The sequence below is a fragment of the Adiantum capillus-veneris genome, chromosome 2 (assembly GCF_014529385.1).
Source record: "Adiantum capillus-veneris isolate H3 chromosome 2, ASM1452938v2, whole genome shotgun sequence".
In the NCBI taxonomy this organism is placed as follows: domain Eukaryota; kingdom Viridiplantae; phylum Streptophyta; class Polypodiopsida; order Polypodiales; family Pteridaceae; genus Adiantum; species Adiantum capillus-veneris.
In genome coordinates, this window is record NC_140932.1 from 107,115,301 (window position 1) to 107,137,026 (window position 21,726).

At 43.2% G+C, this 21,726-nt stretch overlaps 2 protein-coding genes across 4 annotated transcripts in view; both read left to right on the forward strand.

Annotated features, from left to right (window-relative positions):
• LOC147463349 (outer dynein arm protein 1-like) overlaps positions 1-21,726 on the forward strand; it is a 96,350-nt gene that overhangs the window by 62,199 nt on the left and 12,425 nt on the right. For both annotated transcript variants that reach the window (XM_086488240.1, XM_086488247.1), the window contains 4 exons: positions 2,977-3,184; positions 3,416-3,606; positions 6,092-6,313; positions 6,696-6,915. In XM_086488240.1, coding sequence (XP_086344366.1) covers positions 2,977-3,184; positions 3,416-3,606; positions 6,092-6,313; positions 6,696-6,915 — 841 coding nt within the window. The remainder of the gene's footprint in view (positions 1-2,976; positions 3,185-3,415; positions 3,607-6,091; positions 6,314-6,695; positions 6,916-21,726) is intronic.
• On the forward strand, positions 10,750-18,932 carry LOC147463350 (pentatricopeptide repeat-containing protein At3g28660-like). Of its 2 annotated transcripts, none has more exons than XM_086488233.1 (2): positions 10,750-17,401; positions 17,443-18,932. In XM_086488233.1, the coding sequence occupies exon 1, from the start codon at positions 14,735-14,737 to the stop codon at positions 15,359-15,361; it is 627 nt and encodes a 208-aa protein (XP_086344359.1). In that variant the 5' UTR covers positions 10,750-14,734; the 3' UTR covers positions 15,362-17,401; positions 17,443-18,932. The 2 variants fall into 2 exon arrangements, with proteins under 2 accessions (XP_086344359.1, XP_086344357.1); XM_086488231.1 differs by having other exon boundaries at positions 10,770-17,401.

The following is a 21,726-nucleotide window of genomic DNA, read 5'->3' on the forward strand; positions in this document are numbered from 1 at the left end:
CCTTGTCATCATGGCCAGACTTCTCACATAAGTGACAGTAAGTTCGAAGCAGGCATACTTGCGGAGGATGCTCGGGAGAACAGTAGGAGGTACACCAAACCATAGCTTTAGTCTCCTGATGAGCTTTGAGCTCCTCCAGCTCGTGCTTGATATTGTCCAAAGCTTCTTGATGTGGAAGCTTCTCTTGCCGAAGAGAGAATGATCTCTCCTCTTGAAGAGCTCGTTGTAACTTCAGGGCTTCGTTAAAGGATCAGAGGGACTTTCGAAAAAGAGTGAGGTGGTCTCTACCTGAGGAGAGTCGGTGAACAGCTTTCTAGCTCCTTCTATCCGAGTGACAGCTGCGACAAACTCCTCCAGAGTGGTGTCAGGTCGGAGATTCTCTTGGAGTTTTTGTTGAGACATTTTGGGAAGAGCTTTCTCCACCCACTTCTTAACCATGAATTTACCTGGTTGCTGAGGAAGCTTGGTGACCAGAGACTTTGTTCTGGTCATGAGCTCTGCAAAAGTCTCTTTGGGCTGGAGCATCAGGTTGGCCAACTCATCGAGAACCTTCTCTTGGAAGTCCCCTGGTCTGAAAGCTTCACAGAACTGTTGTCTTAATGTGGCCCAAGTAGTAAAGTGGTTTTCTGCAAATTGACTGTACCATTTGTCTGCTAGCCATCCAAGGTGGATGGGAAGAGTACTAAGTAGGCGTCTTCTCGGTTGAGGCCACGAACCCCGCAGAGGGAAACAAATCTCCAGGCATGGTCGTCGGCATCCTCTGTGGAGAGACCCTTGAAAGTTGGAAACTTGATATTCACCTTAGCCAGAACGCTTGTGAGCTCCTCCATGGCTGTTTGTGCAGGAGCTGTTGCTCAAGAGCTTGTTGTAACACAGTGGGTGAGAACTTTACTGAGGGGGGTGATTGGGAGGTGTAGAACTGGGTGAGGAAATGGAGGTAGCTGCGGGGGAAGGTAGGGGTAATGGGACTAGTGGACTTCTACTTGGCACGAAGGGTTAACGCTTTCTATGGTAGTACTTCAAAGGACTTAGTAGTGGGCTTTGTCACTCTTTTGACTGCCTTGTATGTGTCATGCAATAACCAAAAAGCCCACCTAAGCTTTGGGCACGAAGACCTTTAACTTATTGAACACCGGTCCAGACTCCCCTAGACCTGGGCGAGTGACTAGACCACTTGGCTAGACCTGGACGAGAGAGGACTAGACCAAGCCGAGAGACTACTAGAACAGGACGAGAGACTAGACAAGCAGGTCAAGAACTAAGCAGGTCAGAGGAAACTAGATGGGACCAAGCTGAAGCATGCCAAGACCAAATCGAAACCAACCGACTGATACATAGAGCTTAAACCAGGTAGCTCCTCGACTCGGCTTTTGATGGAGTGAGACTTCAGTTGATGTCCCACTGGGCGTGCCAAAAATGAGAGCACCTGTAGCGGGATAATGTGTCGTGCTCTCTATACAGTGGGTGCTCCTCGATGCAATGTGCGTGAGATCTCACTCCAATAGAATGAAAACATAGAAGCCAATGAATAACAGAGCAACAACACCACGACCCAACACTGGAACCTGAACAACATGAACATCGACTAACTTAAGAAAACCAGTACAGACTCTGGCATGGCAGCACACTCAGCTCCAGCCCATAACCCACGGGTACAATGGGGGTGTCAAGGCTCAATTGTGGAGGGATGGTGCAGACATGCATGTGCATGAACTCAAAAATGCTAGACTCACCAACGACCATACAAAGTAGATGATGATCCGCATAACGCCAAACAGCTACGGATATATACAACCATAAAGAGCCACCAACGGCTCCCAAATATCCAATCTAGCTAAGTCTATCCATAAATTGTGGTTGTGGTGATCTGGCCCCGCATCAGCTAGACTACCCCCTGTATGTCTGCCACGTGTCACTACCCAGGTGAAAGTCCGTCCATTGTGAACCCCAGCCCAATTGCAACTAACTGCCTGTCCAGTGTCTGTGACACTATAGTCCTGCTACAAATACCTTTTTCTATCTTAAAACAGTTGAATGCATCTGCAAATATTGTACATACTTTTTCATGTATTTATTGGTTTGTACAGTTATTTGTGTTTTTTGTACTTGATGGATTTTTCCTGCTGGATATGATGACTCATGTTGTCCAATGTATTTGCTCACACTTTATCTACCACATTTATTGTGCCTATTCACCTGTGTATGAGCCAGTCACCTGTGTATGAGCCAGTCACCTGTGTATGAGCCAGCAAACATTATTTATTGCTAGGACTTGATGTTGAAGGGTAGAGAAGTACTGGTATTTTGTTTATTCAGACAAGGTGGGTGGTGATTTCACAATCAGAAAATGAAGGCAAATGGTGCTAATATTTTTATAGAATGGCATGAGCATTAAAACAACGAAGTAGATTCGAGACCGTGGGTAAGACTACAAGAGGCTAATAGAGGAGGCTCACAGTTTATAGTCTGAAGTAGCAAGCTACGTGGGTCAATGATACGACGTAGGCCCTCAAGAACACCATATTCTTCAATCTGTAAGCAATTTCAGAACTCATTACATTTATGCAAATTGTGCCATGGTAATTTCTTTTGAGTTTTGGAACACACCTCGTCCTCTTTAAATACTACAACAAAGTAGTTATCTGAAAGCAGTTACTCCACAATTTTTGTGTCCTTCAATTGCGTTTTCTTCTCGTTTTCAAAAGTTTTGGTGATTGTGGTTTTGCTACAGAATGATTCCTAGGTTTCTATAGATTTGAACAGCAGATATTGAATATGACAGTTGTGTGAGGGTGTGCACAACTTCAATTTTTGTAAAAGGAGTGGGTTTTAGCTACGTTAACTCCTATGATAAGATTTTCCAGTTACTTCCTTACAATGTCATTCAGTTAATTGATAAATCCCACTATTCCTTCTGAAACGCATGTAGTTTACAAAATGGGAGCATAAGGTTGTTTTGCTTGGTTGTTTTTGCAGACGACAGTGGATAACAACATTGTTAAAGGTCATATAAAGATGCTCAAGGGGAGAATGTCACAACTTAGAGAGGAGCAAAAGTTTTATGACAACATTTATCAAAAGCTTAACAAGGAGCTACATGAGGTGGAGCAAGATATTCAACAATGCATTGCAAATATGGAAGGCATGTATGCAGATAGAAATGAATACCAAGAAGAAATATCAGGTTCGTGTTTTACTTTTGTGCAGAGTTCAGGTTTGTGAGATCTTTTTGCATCTAGTTGAAAACATATTTTGTGAGGTACTTTTGGTCTTCAGCCAATGCATCACATTGCACAATACAACTGAAACAGAAGTTTAACGACTTCACAGCTTTGTTTGCCTAGTTGCAGCAATTTAAAAATGTGAGATAGTAACTATTCTAAATTTAAGTTTTTGGTTTCGGTCACAATGCAAGACCTTCTTGAGATGGCGGATTCTAAACATAACTATTCTCAGTGGTTGGATATGGAGGGCTGGGCAACTCAAGAACCCTTTGCCTTGGCTGAATTATCATCTAGTGCCATTGCTGCTTTTGGAACTAGACACAATGAAGATGATATCAAGAAAGATGCCATGGATGATGCAACAAAAGAAAAAACGTTAAATGTAATATTCTGAACGAGAAGTTTGTTTGAACCATGCTGAAATTATGATGTTTGAAAACTTTAAATAATTATGTGTACCTTAAGCCCCCCCCCCCCCCCCCCCCCCCCCCCCTCTCTCTCGGCAGCCTTGGCACCAGACCCGCCCATGTACCACATCTTACATCCCCCCATTAGTACAAGATGGAGCTAGATAGCTTGATGCATTCTCATGATTGTACTACCTTGAGCATATAGACATGCATATACCCCTAGAGATAGAGCTCCATCCCTTCTCAGATACCCCACTACCTACACTCAGTTCAGTTTTGTATCAGTTTTTGTTTCATTTGTCTTTCCGATAGACAGATGACATACACACCATGTACATTTGATTTGTCTCATAGGCCGATTTCGGCCTGACATAGACGTTAAAAATCTTTCTTTCTTTCTTTCTTTTCTCTCATTTTAATATCTCTTTTTTTGTACACCGACATGGTATCAGATTCACCAGTTTTGTAACGGATTGGTCTCATAGGTCATTTTGGCCTTTTGAAGACGTTAATATATCATTTCATTTCATTTCATCTCTCTCTCTCTCTCTCTCTCTCTCTAAGTGTGGTAGATTGGTTATGCCATTTCCCTCTTGAATAACAGGTCTTGAGTTCAAGTCGCCTTGTCGGATAGATCTTTAAGGTCTCTTGGGATAGTTTCCTATGACATTAAAATACTCTAGCGGAGTACCAGTAGAGGCCAGGACATGCCCCTTGTGTGACATGGAGCCTGAGATAGAGTTACACTACACATGCCACTGCCCCGTCTACTACGAGATACGAAGCCGCCTCCACTGCTTGTTCAGAGAGGGCTTTGGACCACTCTCCAAAGTTATGAGGTACGAGGATCAGAGATGCCTGGGTTTGTTTCTGCTTGAGCTCGCAAACACAGAGAGAGCTTGATGAGAGGAGGGGCTGTAGCGCGGATAATGCGTCGTGCTCTCTACAGTGTGGGTGCCCGTCAGTGCAATGAGCGTGACAATCTCACTCAAACAAATGAAAACTCTCTCAAACAGAATGAAACACAGAAACAACGGATAACAACACAGAAACAATGGATAACAACAGAGACACAACAGTGGACCAGAACATGTGGACTCGACTAGCTCCAAGAACCATGTACAGACTCTGGCGTGGCAGCACACTCCACTCCAGCCCAGGACTCACAGGTACAAATGGGGTGTCGAGGCTCAGATGTGCAGGGATGGTGAAGCAGTGCTCTGTGTAAGACTCTCTAGACGACTACGTACAAGATAATGGAATTGCCCCAAACGACTACTCATATGTACCACCGTAAAGAGCCACCAACGGCTCATAAATGTCAGCCATGTGGTGACCTGGCCACGAGGTCCACTAGGCCACCGTCGGTCGTCGGTAGGTACCCTGCCACGTGTCACTCCCAGACCAGACGTCCGTCCAGAGGGTCCGTCTAGTGTGAACCAGTCCCAATGTAACCCACTGTCCAACTCTATGTCCTATAAAGTGACACTGTAGCCCTGCTACAGGGGCTAGCCAGTCTCAGAGACACGTCACAGACTTCTTTAGAGCAGACACTGGACACCTGGAGGAGCTACTACCACAGCAAATCTTGTCGCCTCACACCAGAGGCACACTGATCGATCGAGCGACTGAGCTGGGGAGATCTAGATGCCCACAATTGCGGAGGACTACACAACATCGATGGAGGCTACATCAAAGGATTCGGATCACTTTGGCCCGACAGGCACAACGCCCGCTCAGACTGCTGACCATGGAAGAGATTGATGAGATCCGCCAGCGACCGATGCTGGATCTCCTATGACTTGTGGTTTAGCTATCCCAGCTAGCTGCTTAGTTAATACCTACTAGTTCAGGATCCCATAGTACTCTTATTTTATCATTTTATTATTTTGTCATTTCATTTTGTTACTCTGACTTTGTATTAGATTCACCACATTGTAACGCTTTGGTCTCATAGGTCATTTTGGCCTTTTGAAGACGTTAATATAACATTTCATTTCATTTCATCTCTCTCTCTCTCTCTCTCTCTCTCTCTCTCTCTCTTTCTAGTAAATCAGGCCACAGATTGGCCAAGCTTAATGCTTTTGTGCTTAAGCATGAGCTCAGTCGCTCGGCAAAGAGAGAGAGAGAGAGAGGAGGTGTCAGGGCACGGGGACAGGCTGGATTCAGGAGAGGGATTGTCTACGTTTTATTATATATTGACACTTGGAGCTATCATTACTGAGGGTTGAGCACATGGACATCAAATCTATTTCTGCTTTGTGGATTTTGGCGAAGCTTTCGATACCGTAGAGAAAGATTGCTGCTAGATTGTATGAATTGCGTGTTCCAAGTGAGAATAAATGTGGTATCTTGGCACTTTATGAGATTGTGACAGGTAGAGTGCGTACTATAAAGGTCCTATTTGTTTTGTTTCATGCGAATGTTTCTCCTGAGTGTTGATGTTTATTTCATCAGAAAAAGCGGAAAACTGAGCAGCTTATGAGAAGATTTACGACGACCCATTATACCATGCGAAAGAAAACAGGTGGTTATTACAGAAGATGGGTTGAGATAAAGGCTTTTGCAAACACCCAGGATACCTTGAAAGTAAATAATGCTGCTGAAGCTTTACCAAGTATTCTGGGTTTACAGAAACAGAACGCACAACTTTTCAAAGAAATGAATGATCTTCTCAAGGTAGGTTTGCAAGGCTTCAATTTGGATAGGAAGGTTGTCTGTTTTTAGGGGCTCGGGTGGTGTGTCTGCCTGTGGGTGACGTGGCATCCTAATCAGAGGTACTTATGTATGCATAAACATTGATTGGAACTTTTGTGAAGAATGTTGGTGAATGCTTCATGGGACGCTGAATGTATTTCTAGTTAGCGTAATTATTTCTCAAGGTTTTTGAGTTTGCCAGCACTTTTTACTAGTAAGGGTTGCAAGCAAACGTTTTTCTATTCAGTCCTAGAACATTAATTTTTCTCCCCTCCTGCACACTTTATCCAAAGGATTACAAGCCTTGAAATCAATTTTCTTTCATCCAATGTATATGAAATTACTGATTTCTTCACTTATTCAGGAAATGGAGGGACTGGACTCTGTAAAGCAAGATCATATATTTGAGAAGTCTGCAGGAGATGGTGATGTCAAATCAAATGTTGCTGCCAGAAGATATGAGGTTGATGAGGCAGTTGACTTTCTGCTTGATTCTATCAGACATTTGGAGATAGATGACGAGGCCTTTATACCAATTGTGATTGACATGAAAAAACAGATTCTTCTTGTCTTCAAGGAAGCTGGTAATTGGCACTCCTTTTCTTATGAGCACCTTGTTAGTAAATTGTAAACATAATTTTGTTACATCTTTCTATGATTCTGCATGAACGCTACTCCCTTCGTGAGTTAATTTGGGTCGTTCTCTACGCTTCTACAAGAATGTTGCTCCCTTTCTAATAATTACTAATTTCTCAGTGGCCAAATATTTTCTGAGCTTGGGTTTGTGCAATCATCAAAGAAGGCGTGGTTGATGTTTTAGAACCCAACGTCTGCAGCCTAGAGCAGCAACATGGGGGATAGCTATTTCACTGTTTGGCAGCAGGCATAGGGATGTCCAAGGAGAAGATCTTTGAGCTCGTGATGGCTTGGCCAAATGGTCGTCTTTCATTGTCTTCTTTACCGGAAGGAAGTGAGCTTGTTTATTGAATCTGTCGATGATTGTCCAAACGCTATCATGCCCACTCTTAGTCTTCGTAAAATCAAAGATAAAGTCCATTGCTATACTCTCCCAAGGTCGCTTTGGAATAGGGAAAGGCTGTAGTCGACCTGGTGCCTTATGTCTGTCGAACTTGACCTTTTGACACACCAAACAAGTGCGTACAAACTCATTCACATCCTTTCTGAGCCTAGGCTAGTAGAAGTACTTGCCCACTCCTTTTAAGGTACTCTAGATGTCTATATGTCCAGCAAAAGGTTTGACTATGGCAATCTGTCAACACTTTTTTCCTCAACCCCCGTGTCACACACAACATGGTCTTTTCAATCAAATAACCTTCCTTTAAAGCATAGCCTGCAATTGTCTCCCCACTCCGCAACTGGTTAAAGATGTCTATGAAATTTGGATCTGTAGCGCATTGATCAATCATATCTTCAAAATTCTGAGGATGTATCGCCGAGATGGCCGATACCTGTGGCTTTCGGGACAACGCGTCTGCCACTGAATTCTTCTTTCTCGTAATATGAACAATCTAAAAGTGAAATTGCGACAAAGTGTGCGCCCATTTCATTTGCTTATCCGAAAGCTGTTTCACATCATAGTAAACCTTAAAACGTTTCTGCAAATGTGGTAAAATCAGCGTAGGACCAGTTGTCAACCTTTCCTTAAGAGTCTTGAATGGTGCAACTTCAGATGGTCCCGAGACAAAGGGAACCCCTTTTTGAGTCAGTATGTGCAATGGAGACGCAATCTTTGCAAACTTTCGAACGAACCGCCCTTTAATTTTACATCAAGAGTAATTTGTGTGTCTTTCTCATTCTTCAAAGTGGCCTTTCTTGCCCGATAATCGACCACGACGTTGTTCTTGTGGTACCAAGGGATCCCCAAAAGGATGTTTCACCCCTCCAGAGAGGCATGATGTGAAAGTCCTCCCTCCCTAAATACCCCTGGCAATGCAACCAAAGTTTACCTATGACAGGTGTAATGGAAACATCTTGCCTTGGTGCTGCTAGAACTGTCTCCATTGGTGGTCCCATTTCTTGAGGCGTAATTCCAAGTTGAGCCACCAATTCAGTCAAGATGAAGTTGTCCTTGCTCCTTCGTCGAAGAATATAAGGACTTCTTGATTACATACTTTGCCCCTTGCTCTGCAGAGCTCTGTACTCTCGTCTATCTGTTCTTGGTTTGTCTCCACAAAATCCGGAACGAGTCCTGCCTTTGTTTTCCCTTTCTTTGCAAGCTCCTCTGCCGCTTTGGAACTCTTTGGTTTGTCCTCTGCTTGATCCTTTGATGCTTTGTTAGGACACTTCGCAAGAATGTGCTCGTGCTCTCCGCAATTGTAGCACTTGCCCTCTTTGTAGTACTCAGCACGTTGCTCTAGTGACAGTTTTGGGCCGGTTGGTTTCTTCTTCTGCTATTCACCCTTCTTCTTGTTATCGTTGAACAAAGCTTGCCCCTTTTGAGCGGATATTGGCTTTTCGAAGGGTATGTTAGTGTGCCGGCATGCATAACAAAACCCTATTTGGCATGATCCATAGTCTCTGAATGGAGTCAGACTTCTTTTGTGAACAATATCGTCGTATCTCTTTGGGTAAACTGCAAAAAATTGCTCAACTTGTTGCTTGAAGGTAATTTTCTTAAAAGAAGAGGCACATAGAAAAGTACCCCAAAACCTTTGGCACTAGTAGTCTAAGGCGTCTTCTTTGGTCATCCTTAGATGATTCTAGGCTGTGATGACATTCTCTTCGTATTCTTCCATAAGCTAGACGGAAGTGAAGACACGTTTGAATTTTTAACCACTTTGTAGGTGCTTCCTTGCATAATAGTAGGGTAGACCGCCATGTCTGGGCATTCCCTTTCAGATAAAACAACGCTCATTGTACTTTGGAGTGTTTTGAAAAATGTCCTCCCAAAAAGATGACATCGAATTGCTGTATGAATGCAAGAGCTTAGTGGGTATCCTTATAGCCTGAAAACGTATCAAGCTTGAGTGCTTGCCCACCTTCTTCAAAATCCTTGGCCTTCCCTCCTTTCTTCTCGAGATGGTCATACCGTTTAAATGATACCGGTGTCTTCTCTTCTTTCCAAACATTGACTCGTCTGGGTTAGAACCGCTAGAGGAAGAGGTGTCCTCGTCAGAACTGTTATAGTGTTTCCGATGCTTCCGAGATTTCTTGTGGCATCTGCTTTTCTTGGTTTACTTGCTCTTCTTGCTCTTTTGAGTCTTTCTCCGCTTCCGGTAGCTCGCGTCCTCCTCGTTGGAGTCGTAGAAAGAGGAACTCTTCGAGCTATCAGAAGGTGACGATGAATTGGGGTCATCCACAAAGCGAACACGCTTCTTGGACTTGCTAGCTACCTTGAAAAGTAGGCTTTGGACCCAAACAGCTGGGATAATCTGCTAACCGATTCTTCTTCCAGGAGCTCTTCGTAGTCTTCATCAATTTATTGACCTGTTGCTCAACAACATTGTCAAATGAGCATAGCTTTTGCTTGTTTGCACTCTGCTTTGCTTTCTGTTTCATGGCCGACTTGAGAGGTGAGTGAATGGCAGCCTGCCATTGTGAATGAAGGTCGTCAAGTGGGTGATTCTTTAGAAACTTTGCTTGCTGTGGATCCTTGGAGTCTCGAGCATTTGATTAGCACAAGTGTCAACCTGCAGTTGACGTTGAAACTCCATCCTGTCGAGGTCAATTGGTGGGAATGGACCGTGCTTTGTCCCCGATTCCTCGGAAAGAGGCCGACTCCCAATATATCCTCCGTTGGTTTCCTCACTCATGCGAGTAGGTGGAACAATTTCGTCCTTGCCAAGCAACATAATATTTTGAAAACGTAATATTGGTGCTAAAAAATGAAGTGGAAACACATCTACTGTAAACTTTCAGTGTATTCTACTTGATGATTTGTGCTCTGAGCGTCATCTTGCTCTGTTGCTCGGAGTAGAAGTAATAGACTTGGACACCCCAAGCCAAAGATCTAGTGCAACACACATGAGTGAAATTGAAAGATTTGAACAAAACAGAGAGAGAGACGACTCGACACAGCAGAGTTTTGTGCCAAGAAGTATTGGCCCGAAAGACTGGCACCCCTTCTCGATATTTCTTTATTATTAAGCTTCAACAAGTACAATGTCCGAGGGAACTTGCTCCCTCTCTCTGAAGTGCTCCCATGCAAAACTGCAAGAGAAGGAGGCCCTTGCACACTTATAAAGGCCCTTGGCCAATAGAAACACATGAAAAGCAGTAGTCTAAAAGCATTAGATAACCAAAAGCTAGCACCCTCTGGGCTGTTCGTACAACATGCCACATCAACCTGTTAGTGTGATTTGTGGCGCAACTCAAACATCCGTATAGCTTGCCACGTCATCAGCTTGTTGCACAATTTCTGGGGTTATGCTTTATTTTTAAGTTTTTAGGCCCTTCAACCAGGGGTCCCATAATTTGGGAAGTCTTTTGGGTTTAGGTTTTTAAATCTAACCCCTTCTGGGCCACTCGAAAGAGTTTTGTAAGTTGGTAAAACATCTTTTGCCTCTTTGCTAGGATTTTGGCCCCTCCTTCCGTGCGTTAGGCCATGCCACGTCATCACTTTGTGACATTACCCCCTCTTGAAAGAATTGTAATCGCCCTCGATTACGCCTACAAAACAGACATGACAAAAACTAGTCCAACAGACACTGACTCTAAGTGCCGACGTACTAGACCACATATATCCAACACTTGCACGAAGACGACAATAACTGAGCATTTACATCACATTCATATCACTATCCCCGTCAAGATGTTAGATGAGAATCATGATCATTCTAACTTACTTAGCAATCACACCCACACCATACTTATCTCTGACGGATGTCTTCATTGACTAAATCTCGTTACTATCATATCCACATCACCCCTCAGGTGAACAAGACAAAAATGTTGCAATCATTTCGTCTTTTAAACATGCACTCAGACCATATACAGAAGAGAGAGCACATGTAATTGATTCATTTTAGAAATTCCCAATTCAAAGTACTTCTTTACATAAAGTCATTCAATAGAATACTGTTAGCCCGTCGGTATCCATGAAATCTCAAAAAGATAACAATGACTTTATTTCATTGAGGTAAGCAAAGCAGCGGGGTAACTCCCCTTTTGTGCAGTCCGCACCGCACCAAATTCAACTTGCTGATTCATCGGTAACTTTTGGAATAGTCGGTGCTAAATCAAAAGCTTCAAGGTAAAGCTCTAAAACTTGAGGTGTGTCTGCTGGGTCCTCCTCCTCCATCCACTTGGCATCCACAGCCGGGTAGTTCCTGAACTTGACTAAATACCGGTGTCTAAGCTTCACTTTCCTTGTGAGCCAGGACCTGTTTTGGAATGCGAATCTTCTTTGTCTCTTCCACTTCGTGCTGCTCTTCTAGCTCCCCGTCCATTGGCATGGCACTTCACCTTTGAAAGGTCTCAATAGACTCACATGAATGCGTTGTAAATGTTCCAAGCATCTGGTAATTTGAGCGTGAAGGATACATCATTGATCTTCTTTTGAATCTGGAAAGGGTCATAGTATCACATACTTAGTTTTGGGAAAAGCTGCTCCTTACCCTTCCGTTTCCGTAAGTGTGCCTTCTCAAACCATAATAGCACCCAATCATCCTCCTTCGGCTGCAAGTGATGTCGATGCTTGTCTGCTGCCTTCTTATGCCGTGCTTGAGACTTCTCCGGAGCCTCCCGTACCTTGGCAAAAGCAATGGGCGAGATCCTATGTGTACTGGTATGCTTCAAAAATCTTATCTTTGGTGCTCAGAATCGGTGGAACTTTTCTTGACACCCTTGATAATCTCAAATAATGTCTTCCTCGTAGACGTATGAATCATGTTGTTAGAGGAAAACTCCACCAAGGGCAAATACTTCTCCCATTGAGTCTTCTAATCAGAGATGTGCGACTTCAACTAGTCCGATACCACTAAATTGGCTATCTCCAATTGCCCATCTGTCTGGGGTGGAATGAGTTTGAGAATTGTAGCCATGTGCCAATATTCTCCCAGATTGTTGTAACTTGTCACAAAATTATGACGTGGCATGCCCAATTGATAGGACCAAAAGTAGTTCCAACTTATAGGGTCCTGTTCCGATGGGGCCCTAGGGACATTAGGAATTAAAAAAAAAAGGCTGGCGGGCAAGCTGTACGGACGCCACAAATTACGTTGACAGGCTGACGTGGCATTTTGTACGGAATGTCCGCCAATTGCACTAACAGTGCTGATGTGGCACAACATACGGATTTTCGCGTTTCACGCTACCAGCTTTTGGGGTAAATTGCTTTTGAGTTTGAAGATTTTCATGTAACTGCTTTTCCATGGCCAGGGCCTTTAAATAAGACCCCAAGGCCACTCTCTGGCTTAGATTGCTGACGAGCCTTCGAGCATAGAGGACCTGCGGACATTGAAATTTTTTAATATAAAAATGAATACCGAAAGGGGCGCCAATCTTTGGGGCCAATCCCTCTAGGCATGGAACTACGCCGGGCCGTGTCAACTCAATTGAATTGTGATTTAAATGCGAAGTATTTTTAAGTGATTCTCTCGTGTGTCGTGCTAGATTCTTGACTTGGGGCGCCCAAGTTTGTTATAGTGGTATCAGAGCTGAGCCGATTTCTCTTCTACTGGGAAATCAGATCCCTTTTTCCACGACACACATGGATTTTGGTGATGATTCTCACAAGAATCAGACGAACCCTCCCGACACTTCTGGAACGGTGTCATGCTGTGGCACGTCTATGCCGAGAAAGCATGCTCAGTGACTTAACTCAAACGGTTTTAGATACATGGGCAACTGCCAGTGTCATGGGTTTGGATGCATGTCCTTACATATGCAATAACATTTGCTTATGTGCTTAATGTAGGCAGTTACCAAGGTCTACCAGAAGTGGGCCAAACACTTTTTGTGGATATGGGCATTGACTATGGTGTGGCTCCGAGACTAAAGTGCTACATTTATAAAGTTGATCAGTCTTAGCATATGCAAAGATTATTGTAAGGCAGTAAGACTGATCTAGGATATGCCATCTTTTGAATATTCCACAATTGGGTATATCCACTTTGGTGCTTATCATAAAAAGAGCAGATGTCAATGTGGGAAGATGGGACCTTTGAACGGGCAATATAGTTGGATAAAAGCAATTGAAATCTTATGTTCTGATGGCAAATATTATGCAAAGACTGGCATAGCAGAGAAGGCAGTAAACATCAAAGCCATGAGAACATACAAAGGAGGCATGCCAATAATGAGCAAGGTGGGAACAAGCCGCAATATTGAGCAAACTAATTAATAGAAATGAAAACAAATGAAAGGAGGAGGCCTGCTGAAGCTGGATTGTGTGGTGGGAATGGAAACCCACGTGAACTGAAGGGGGCGAGTTCGGAAAGAAAAGCCAGAGGATAGGGGCGGCCTTGCGGTGATTTTGGATGGAGGGGGGGTGTGTGGAAAATTGGGGGATGGACTACTTGCATCTGGGAGGGCAGCAATGGGGGAGGTTTTGATCCTTACTGTGCACCATCTTGTCGTGCTTCTTCTCCTTGCAGACTGCTTCTGCTGATCTTGTGAAGCCTCTACACAAATGTCAACATCCACCGTGATAGTGGCCCTTCCATTGGCCGCCACTTCTACAAGTCTGCATCTGTCAAGAATAGAGGGGAAATGGCAGCTGCTCCTTTTGGGAGGCACTTGCTTGTCTGACAAGTACTTGTGAGCAGCATGAGGAGCTGAACATAAAAGGCCAGATATTTAAGCTATGGCAACCAAGCAAGAGTGAAGTTTCATACAGAGAGCTTAGTACACCCCATCTAGTACATTCCGCATGTTCAAGGATCAATGGGCCTCCATCAAGATTTGTATATTTTAGCTGTTGTATATATCTGCTACTGCCTAAATGGTTTTAAATACTTTCTTTCTCTCTTTATTCTGAGCTACGAACTCCCACAGCCAAGGACCTCGTGTCTTCCCGGCTAGCGCACCCAACTTCTTGACATTTCTGGTGAACCCGACGCGAAAGAGCTGGGGTGGGAGCGATGCCGACTACAGTAGGAGATAGTGTTTTGGATCAGATTGAAGCAATTTTGGCATATGGGGTGGACAGTGACTCAATAGCCAAAGGGAAGATTATACAGATGCTTCAACAAGTTTTTAGTCGAATGCATGAGCAGGTAGCACGACTTGAAGATGAGCAGATTGAAGAAGCAATGAATATAGCTATGCAGCTTGTGTATGATGAGAGGAACTTGTTCGATGGGTATGACGTATTTGGATATCTCGAGGTCTATGTGCAAGAGATGGGACGTCACAATGTTTCAGAAAGTAAGATGATTGAAGTGTTTGAGAAATTGGTGGTGCCAGAAATGAGTGTCTATGTTCGAGAGATTCAGGTAAAACATGGGCATGACTTTCAAGCAGCTCTCAAACATGAGTATTCGCCTGAGATTTTGGAGCAAGATCTCCAGTTTCAATCACATGATTCAAGGAGTCTTGGAGAAGATTCACGGTGCCATCCCAGATGCTCGACTTAATGAGCCGATTGTTGAAAGTTTACAGGTCTCACTAGAGCATACAAATCATAAACCTTTTCTGCAAACAGTTGACACTACAATAGATAAGTGTGAACGACAACAGAATAAGCAGGTGCAATTAGTAGATGAGGGCATACTTGATGACATATATGGGAAGCCATATAATGTAGACATGGTTGACATCAACCAGGGTATCTACGAGTACAGGAACATGCAAGTTGCCGAGGATGTTGGAAAGCCTGTGTTCAAAGTTCCTGAGCTATGCCAAGGTAGCTTGCAAAACCAAGCTAAAGAGGGTTTGAATCATGAGGGTATTCCAAATGCAGTATATGAGTTTGATATACAATTTATAAGCTTTCTGGCCAAAGATGAATGCAAGTTAATAGATGCCAGGTTACTGTGTATGCCTTTTGATGCAATAGGAACCAGTGAGGGTTATGAGGTAAAGAAGATACTTCTGATACCTTTTGATCCAGGTGGAATCCAAAGCTAAGATAAGAGCCCTAAAAGATACGACAATTGGTCAATTACTGGGCTGATTTTGGGGATGTTGAAAGTTTATGCAGGGTTGTTTGAGGTGGATGCCTTTATTGGCAGCTCCCTTGTTGATATGTTTGTTAAGTGTGGTCCACTTATGCATGCATGGAAAGTGTTTTTCAGTATTCAGATTCAAAATATGGCTCAATGGAATGCACTCGTAGTTGTATTTGTGGAGTGTGGTCATAGTGGGAACGCATTTCAGATTTTCAAGAAAATGCCTATGAGGGGCATCTCTTCAAATGCTGTAACCTTCACTTATGTTCTGAAAGCTTCTGGCAGCATCAAAATGCTAGAAAAGGGACATGAAGTTCATGATTATGTATTGAAATTTGATTTACTCGATCATGATATGATTGTGGGCACTACTCTGGTGGATATGTACACCAACTCACTTGAAGAAGCACAAAAAGTCTTTAACAGGATTGGAGATCAAAATGTGGTATCATGGACTGATTTGATTGGAGGATATGCAAAGCTTGGGCAGTGTAAGGAGGCTTGTCTGGGAGGCCTTACTTGTGGTCTCGTGAAGGTGGAGATCTTCTCAGTCCCATTGCGAGAGCTCCCTACCTGCCTCCACATTATCTCATGGAGTCATGGACACTTGGACTCCCCTCACATCCACGCTGATGGAGAGCAAACAAATGAGTTCAAAATGTGCTGCCGTATATAGTCAAATGTGTAGCGTACAATGGACCAAAATCATGGACGCAAAACTTATAAAAAAAAAAAAAAAAAAGGCACTCTTTCCAACTTCAGTTTTTTCTGTTTCCAACAGAGCCTATTTGTGATGAGCGTCCTTTGCTCCAAAGAGGGTAACAAGGCAGGATGGTGAGTGCAGATGATGGAAAGATGACTACAAAGCATCTCTGTGCAGTAGTAATCACTTGAATACAGATGCTTCTGCTTTCATAACCTCATTAAGGGCTTGCGCCAACAAGAAAGATCTATACATGGGCATCAGGCTACATGCGGACATCATAAAAAGAGTCTTGCTTGAAGCAAGCTCCTCCGTAGCTAACTCCCTTGTCAGTATGTATGCAAAATGTGCTGCTATAGTTAAAGCTCAACATATTCTTCAGGAACTTCCCGTTCGGACTACCGTTTCCTGGTCTACGTTAATTGGGGGATATGCGCACCATGGCCAAGGTGAGGAAGCATTGAATTGTCTTGATCTCATGCAACGTGGGGCTCTCTTCCCAAATGCTGTAACTTTTGCTTGCATCTTGAGAGCATGTGGTAGTGTAGGAGCCTCAGTGATGGGTCGAGCAATCCACGCTCAGATTGTGGACAGCGGTTTTAGTAGACAGTATTCTTGTCACTGCATTGTTAGATATGCACAGTAAATGTGGCATGCTCGGAAGAGCACTAGAAGTGTTTGAGGAAATGCTAGGTCAAGATATAGTAGCCTGGGATGGGCTGATTGCAGGGTACGCTCAACTTGGAAATGATGAGTAAGCCATTAAGTTACTTTCAACAGAGGGCATTCCACTGATGCATTGACACTTGCTTGCTGTTTGAAAGCTTGTGTCAATATTTGAGCTGCTTGCAAGTACAGGAATAGAAGAAGGTTTCTCGTCGTCTCCTTTGGGAACCCGCCTGAATGTATATGCAATTGGAATGTGCTCAGTCTTGATGAAAAGAGAAATAGATCAAATGGTCGACAATTTTTTGAGATGCAATTCAAATCTATGGCAAATTGCACAGAGTTAATGATCCTGTTTGTGGAATCATATGATACTCATAAATGCATGATTGGAAAAGGGTAGAACTGCCATTTTTGCTTTGGGTAGCTTTTGGTGCAATGAGGCTATCTTTGGGTGCCTGAATGGTGCTCTCAGAACTAATACTGGATACACCAGTGGCTCTTAAGCCAATCCAGAGTAACGTAACATTTTGTGACCAGGCAAAAGCTGTAGAGATTAAATTCAGGCCCGATCTGATTACATATGAGCAACTACTAGATGTATTTTGGTCAAGTCATGATCCTACGCAAGTGTCTAGACAAGGTCAGGGAATTGTATGCCAAATAAAAAGATAGGGATTTTTGGGTAAAAGCCTCGTGTTAAGTAGCGTTATTAATATGTATGCTACTTATGGTATGCTTGACAGAGGATATCGAGTGTTTGAGCAGCTTCCTTTTTTGAGATGTCCTTTCATGGAACATTTTGATTTTGAAGTATGCTGACCTTGGATATGGTGAAGAGGATCTAAAATTTGATGAGCAGATGCAAGACCATGGTGTTTTTCTAGATGTTGTGAGTTCATGAACCTTTGCACAGGCATCAAAGAAACAAAGGCTGAGGATAGTGAGAATGCTTGATCCGACGCGGTTGGCACATACCGGAGGATGTGCAGGTTCAGAGGGGGTGGATGTCATGCTGTGGCACGTCTATGCCGAGAAAGCATGCTTAGTGACTAACTCAAACGGTTTTAGATACATGGGCAACTGCCAGTGTCATGGGTTTGGATGCATGTCCTTACATATGCAATAACATTTGCTTATGTGCTTAATGTAGGCAGTTACCAAGGTCTACCAGAAGTGGGCCAAACACTTTTTGTGGATATGGGCATTGACTATGGTGTGGCTCCGAGACTAAAGTGCTACATTTATAAAGTTGATCAGTCTTAGCGTATGCAAAGATTATTGTAAGGCAGTAAGACTGATCTAGGATATGCCATCTTTTGAATATTCCACAATTGGGTATATCCACTTTGGTGCTTATCATAAAAAGAGCAGATGTCAATGTGGGAAGATGGGACCTTTGAACGGGCAATATAGCCCGATAAAAGCAATTGAAATCTTATGTTCTGATGGCAAATATTATGCAAAGACTGGCATAGCAGAGAAGGCGGTAAACATCAAAGCCATGAGAACATACAAAGGAGGCATGCCAATAATGAGCAAGGTGGGAACAAGCCGCAATATTGAGCAAACTAATTAATAGAAATGAAAACAAATGAAAGGAGGAGGCCTGCTGAAGCTGGATTGTGTGGTGGGAATGGAAACCCATGTGAAGTGAAGGGGGGCGAGTTCGGAAAGAAAAGCCAGAGGATAGGGGCGGCCTTGCGGTGATTTTGGATGGAGGGGGGGTGTGTGGAAAATTGGGGGATGGACTACTTGCATCTGGGAGGGCAGCAATGGGGGAAGTTTTGATCCTTATTGTGCACCATCTTGTCGTGCTTCTTCTCCTTGCAGACTGCTTCTGCTGATCTTGTGAAGCCTCTACACAAATGTCAACATCCACCGTGATAGTGGCCCTTCCATTGGTCGCCACTTCTACAAGTCTGCATCTGTCAAGAATAGAGGGGAAATGGCAGCTGCTCCTTTTGGGAGGCACTTGCTTGTCTGGCGAGTACTTGTGAGCAGCATGAGGAGCTGAACATAAAAGGCCAGATATTTAAGCTATGGCAACCAAGCAAGAGTGAAGTTTCATACAGATAGCTTAGTACACCCCATCTAGTACATTCCGCATGTTCAAGGATCAATGGGCCTCCATCAAGATTTGTATATTTTAGTTGTTGTATATATCTACTACTGCCTAAATGGTTTTAAATACTTTCTTTCTCTCTTTATTCTGAGCTACGAACTCCCACAGCCAAGGACCTCGTGTCTTCCCAGCTAGCGCGCCCAACTTCTCGACAACGGGAGGCAGCACGGAAAATTGAAATGAAACAGCATATAAAGAATACGGGCCACCTCGGCCTACGGTGTATCAACTAATGGAGATGGAACGTCAATAGCATGTTGATGATTGCGCAAATGCTCCAGTTTTCAAAGGATCCCGAGTATGCCAAATTTTTGACTTGGCACCCGATCGATGAAGTACATACCCGATGGCAGAAAGCCATCAATTCCCCAATAAAGTCCGCCCTCAAGAAACCTCCTATCCAGTGGATGTTTATTGAAGATGAACTTGATGATGTTGTCGAAAGACAAGTCAACCAACTTTTGGGGGCGAAGAAGCAACCGAAGAAACGTAATAAGGGAATTGACCACCCTGGTTATTTGGGCTGTCAATCTTCTTTTGCGAATGCAAGAAAACAGAAGAAGCATGTACGCTTTGAAGGATGGAAAGGGCAAGAAACGACGAAAGAACCAGAGATTGGGAAAGAATAAGAAGAAGGCCAAGAAAATAGAAGAAGCATGTATGCTTCGAAGGATGGAAAGGGCAAGAAACGACGAAAGAACCAGAGATTGGGAAAGAACAAGGAGAAGGCCAAGAAAACAGATCCTATTGCAGATCTCGACACTTTTTTGACAGTTTTGACGAGGATTCATCCTTTTCTTAGAGTTTGGACTTCGAGGACCGAATGTTTTATTCGAAGAGAAAGCATTTTTACAAAGCAAATTAATATGACTTTCTCGAAGACAAGAATAAGAAGACCAAAGAATTCAAGGAAGGTGGACAAGCAGTCAAATTTGATACCTTTTCAGATTTCGAGATGCCCACAAAGCCCTTGCTTTCATTCAGTAGTTTGTCATAGCTTTTTCTGGAGGGCGCTACTCAGACCACCCAAAGATTAGAAGGGCGGCCTCTTATCTAAAAGAAAATGCTCGGACATGGTGGTCAACTCTTCTCTTACGAAAATAAGCATCGACCAAGTAGCTTAAATTTAAGCTCACTCAGGAGTACGAGCCATTGTCAGGGGTATTTAGGGCACAAGGACTTTTACATCATGCCTTTAGAAGGGTGTGACGTCCTCCTAAGAATCGCTTGGTTCCACGAAAACAGTGCAGTGGTATTGTAGGGCTAGGAAAGCAACTTTGAAGAATGAGAAGGGCAAAGAAATTGTACTTGATGTAAAATTGAACGGCGAGTCCGTCCCACTTGTATCGGCTTTGGCAGTTTCCAAATTAACGAAATCCAGTCTTTTTGTTTACTTGATCTTCTTGAAAGAATTGAATAATGAACAACAAATATGTTTTAATTGGAAAAGGAACGACAAGAAATTCTGCACACACAGGTTGATTGTTTCTCTAAAGGCCTACTAGGTGAGTTACCTCCTCATCTTGAGGACCATACAATTGATTTGATTCCGGGAAGTACACCACCAAACTGGCCACCTTATCGAGTTAGCTGAGCCAAAATGAAGAAATAATCAACCAAGTAAAAGAACTTCTAGAAAAGTGTCTCATCCAACCTAGCACTTCACCTTTCTTCGCTCCAATATTGCTATTATTAAAGAAAGACGGATCTTGGAGGATGTGCATTGACTATAGAGCTCTCAATAAAATCACCATCAAGAATAGATTCCCTATTTCAAGGATCGATGATATTCTCGACAGACTACAAGGATCCTCTTGTTTTAGCAGAATTGATCTAAAGAGTGGATATCATCATATCCGAATTGCTCTGGGGGATGTCTACAAGACAACTTTGCGGACAACCTTTGGTTTGTACGAATATTTGGTTATGCCTTTTGGACTTACAAATGCTCCAACAACTTTCAACCGAATGATGGATAGGATTTTCAAAGAGTATCGATCTTTTGTGGGCACTTTTTTTTACTACATTATAGTTTTTTCCAAGAATGAAGCAGAATACAGACATCATCTGCTATAGGTCTTTCAAGCATTGCAGAAGCATAGATTGGTTATCAATGTGAAAAAGAATGAATTTTTCTTTTCGAGATACATTTATTGGGGCACATCGTCTCAACAAAAGGAGTACAGATGGACCCGGCCAAAATTGAGACTATTCGCGATTGGACTAACTTAAAGAATGTTCATGAAGTTCAAAGCTTTTTGGGCCTGTGCTCTTATTATTGGCGGTTCATTCGAAAATTTGCAGAGATAGCTTCTCCTTTGCATTTATTGACTCAGAAAGGAGTCTCTTTCTCGTGAGGATTGACAAAGATTACCGCTTTTCAGACTCTCAAAGAGAAATTGACTACATGACCAGTGTTGGCCTTGCCAAACTTGCAAAAGCCATTCGAAGTTTATTGTGATACTTGTGGTCCCAGTCTAGGAGCAGTTTTGATGCAAGAAGGCCATGTCATTGCTTACGAGAGTAGGATGTTTTCACGTCCCGAGATGGTAACACAAATTTATGGAAAAGAGCTATTGGCAGTTATCTATGCTCTTACGCAGTGGCAACACTATTTACTTGGAGCTGATTTTACAGTCTTTATGGATCATCAGAGTTTACGCTACTTCTTGTCGCAGAAGCAACTTTCAAAAAAGCAGACGAGATGGGCTAATAAGTTATCACAGTTCCATTTCTAGATAGTCCATGTACAGGGACATAAGAACGTAGTGGCAGATGCGTTGTCTTGGAAGTCCTTGGTTCTGGCTATTTCCGCGATCCATCATTGAAG

Coding starts and splice junctions, on each gene's coding strand:
- LOC147463350 (XM_086488231.1), top strand. CDS start 15,416: ATGTTGAAAGTTTATGCAGGGTTGTTTGAGGTGGATGCCTTTATTGGC.